A 2,735-nucleotide genomic window follows, 5' to 3' on the forward strand; every position below is an offset into this window, starting at 1 on the left:
CGCGGGTGGGGGGGGGAGCCGGGCGGTCACCGGGGTCCGCGCCGGCCTCGAGCGCTGCCGGGAGCTCACCGAGCTTCCACCCTGCCCGCATTAGGGATGGGGCGACTCCTGGAGTTCGGCTTTTCCCGCTGGTTTTTCCCCCAGATAACCCCCGCGGAACGCGACGGCAGCAGATCCATGGAAACGCTTGGCTTCGGCGCGGTTTTCCCACCTTTGTGGCTTTTATGGCATAAACCTCATCCCGAAATGCAGGGAAATGTGGTTTTCTGGCTGTTTGTCTCCCAAAGAAGTCCAACAACACCGGGAAACCCAGGAAAACCCTCGGGTTTGGGGGATTTTTTCCCAATCTTTTTCAGTTTTGTGCCACAACCTTCACCCCTGCCTGGAACAGCACAGGGAAATGTGGCGGAATTTCCTCTTTTCTCCCAGAAAACCTCAAACACCACCCTGAAATCCAGGAAAATTGCCGCATTTGTTGAGTTTTTTTCCAGTCTTCTTCATTTTCATGGCAGAACCTTCATCCCTGTCTGAAACCACAAAAAAAAAATGCGGCCTTTTCCAGTGGAATTTCCAGTTTTCTCCCCAAAAAAACTCCAGCAACAATGCGGAATCCAGGAAAATCGCTGGGTTTGGTGGTTTTTCTCCCGTATTTTTGGTTTTCGTGGTATAACCTTCATCCCAGTCCCAAACCACGTGGCAACAATGCAGGAAAATGTGGCGTTTTCCATCTGAATTGTCATTTTCTCCCAAAAAAAAACCCCAGAAACCACGGAATCCAGGAAAACGCTGGTTTTGCCTTCAAGAGTCTCTGTTTTTTGCCCCCAGATTCCCCAAACTGGCACAGGATACAGGAAAATCCATTTCCTACATGATTTCCCCCTTTTTCTTTTTCCATCAAAATTTTCTCTCTCCAGCTGGACTCTCCCTCCCCCTGGAGCGGGATGGACACAATTCCCATTCCCTGTGTCCGTGTTGGTTTCTCCCTCTTGTTTCTCATGAAAATCGTTTGCAGAGCAAAAAAAATCCCACGTGTGGAGTCACGGATTTTGGAAGCAAAGGGATGAGGGAAAATGGGGAAAAAGCCAAAATAAGGGATGCAAAGGGACCTGGGGGAACTCCGGAGGGGGGAAAAAGCCAAAATTCAAGGGATAAACCCCATTCCAAGGCCGGGGGAATGTCCGGGATTTTTTGGGGGGTGTCTGGGATTGGGGGAGGGTCTCTGGAACAATCCAGGCTTGGGAGGGAGAGAGGGGTTGGGGGTCCTGGAATTCTGAGGGGGTCCAGGGAGTTGGGGGGGGGGCAGGGAATTGTGAAGACCCCAAATTCCTGGGAGGGGTAAGAAGGGATTTGGGGAGACCCCAAATTTCCTGAGGGGGATGTCCCTGAGAGGGATGGGAGTGGCAGGGATTTGCAGGGGATGCAGGGATTTGGGGAGAGCCCAGAATTCCCTGGGGGTGGGAGGGGTGTCCCTTACAGGGCACAGGGATTTGGGGAGATCCCGGATTTCCTGAAGAACAGGAATTTTTGGCTCTCACCCCCCTCCCCCCCACACGAGTTGAACCACGAGGCCAAGAAGGGACAAAAATCCATTGTTCCAGGGAAGGAGGGGAAAGCTGGGGGAGGGCAGAGCCTGAGACCCCCGGGAGAACCTCGGGAGAACCCCCAGAGACCCCCTGGAATGGCCGGGTGGGGTCGGCCAATGCTGGTGCAGGACAGGGAGTCCTGGGGCCACCAGGTCACGGGAACATCCCACCCCCTGTGTGGGACCTCTGGGAGCAGGGAATGGGATCATGGAGCCACCAAGTCATGGGGACCAACAGCCATGGTCCCACCACCCACGCTGGATCTCCGGGAGCAGGGAAAGGGATCGTGGAGTCAACCAGCAGCTCATGTCCATCCTCATCCGTGTTTGATCCACTCTAGGACAGTCCTGGGACCACCAGCTCCTGGGGGACACCAATCCCACCCATGCTGGACCTCTGGGAGCAGGGAATGGGATCACGGAGCCACCAGGCCGTGGGGCACATCCCTTCCCTGTGCCCCATCCCCGGGATCAGGGAGCCAAGTCCTGGAGCCTTGGGCTCATGGGGCCCATCAGTCATGGTCCCACCATCCCTGCTGGATCCCTGGGAGCAGGGAAAGGGATTGTGGAGTCAACCATCAGCTCATGTCCATCCTCATCCGTGTTTGATCCACTTCAGAACAATCCTGGGGCCACCAGGTCCTGGGGGACATCCCTCACCTGTGTCCCCTCTCCGGGACCAGGGAGCCAAGTCCTGGAGCCACCAGGCTCGTGGAGCCCATCAGTCATGGTGCCACCACCTGTGTTGGACCTCTGGGAGCAGGCAACGGGATCATGGAGCTGCCAGGTCATGGGAACATCAACTCATCATCCCACCACCCCTGCTGGACCTCTGGGAGCAGGGAATGGGGTCACAGAGTCAAGAGGTCATGAGAAACATCCCACCACCCCTGCTGGACCTCTGGGAGCAGGGAGCGGGATCCTGGAGCCACCAGGTCATGGGAGACATCAAACATCAGCTCACGTCCATCATCATCTGTGTTTGACCCACCTCAGGGCAGTCCCGGGGCCACCAGCCCCTGGGGGACATCGCTCCCATCTCCGGGACCAGGGAGCCAAGTCCTGGTGCCACCAGGCTCGTGGAGCCCATCAGTCATGGTGCCACCACCTGTGTTGGACCTCTGGGAGCAGGGAACGGGATCATGGAGACGCC

At 56.7% G+C, this 2,735-nt stretch overlaps 1 protein-coding gene and 1 long non-coding RNA gene across 2 annotated transcripts in view; one reads left to right on the forward strand and one right to left on the reverse strand.

Moving 5' to 3' along the window:
- Positions 1-479, forward strand: part of LOC103613803 (natterin-3) — a 3,800-nt gene extending 3,321 nt beyond the window's left edge. Inside the window, exon 5 of the mRNA XM_017731604.1 lies at positions 357-479. Coding sequence (XP_017587093.1) covers positions 357-479 — 123 coding nt within the window. The remainder of the gene's footprint in view (positions 1-356) is intronic.
- A 1-nt stretch (position 480) lies between these two features.
- Positions 481-2,729, reverse strand: LOC108446083. The gene is made up of 2 exons (XR_001861186.1): positions 2,482-2,729; positions 481-2,412 (listed from the first exon to the last, which is right to left on the reverse strand). It is a non-coding gene; the product is annotated as an uncharacterized LOC108446083 (long non-coding RNA).
- Between the last annotated feature and the right edge of the window lie 6 nt (positions 2,730-2,735).

The sequence above is a fragment of the Corvus brachyrhynchos genome, unplaced genomic scaffold (assembly GCF_000691975.1).
Source record: "Corvus brachyrhynchos isolate BGI_N302 unplaced genomic scaffold, ASM69197v1 scaffold344, whole genome shotgun sequence".
NCBI lineage: Eukaryota > Metazoa > Chordata > Aves > Passeriformes > Corvidae > Corvus > Corvus brachyrhynchos.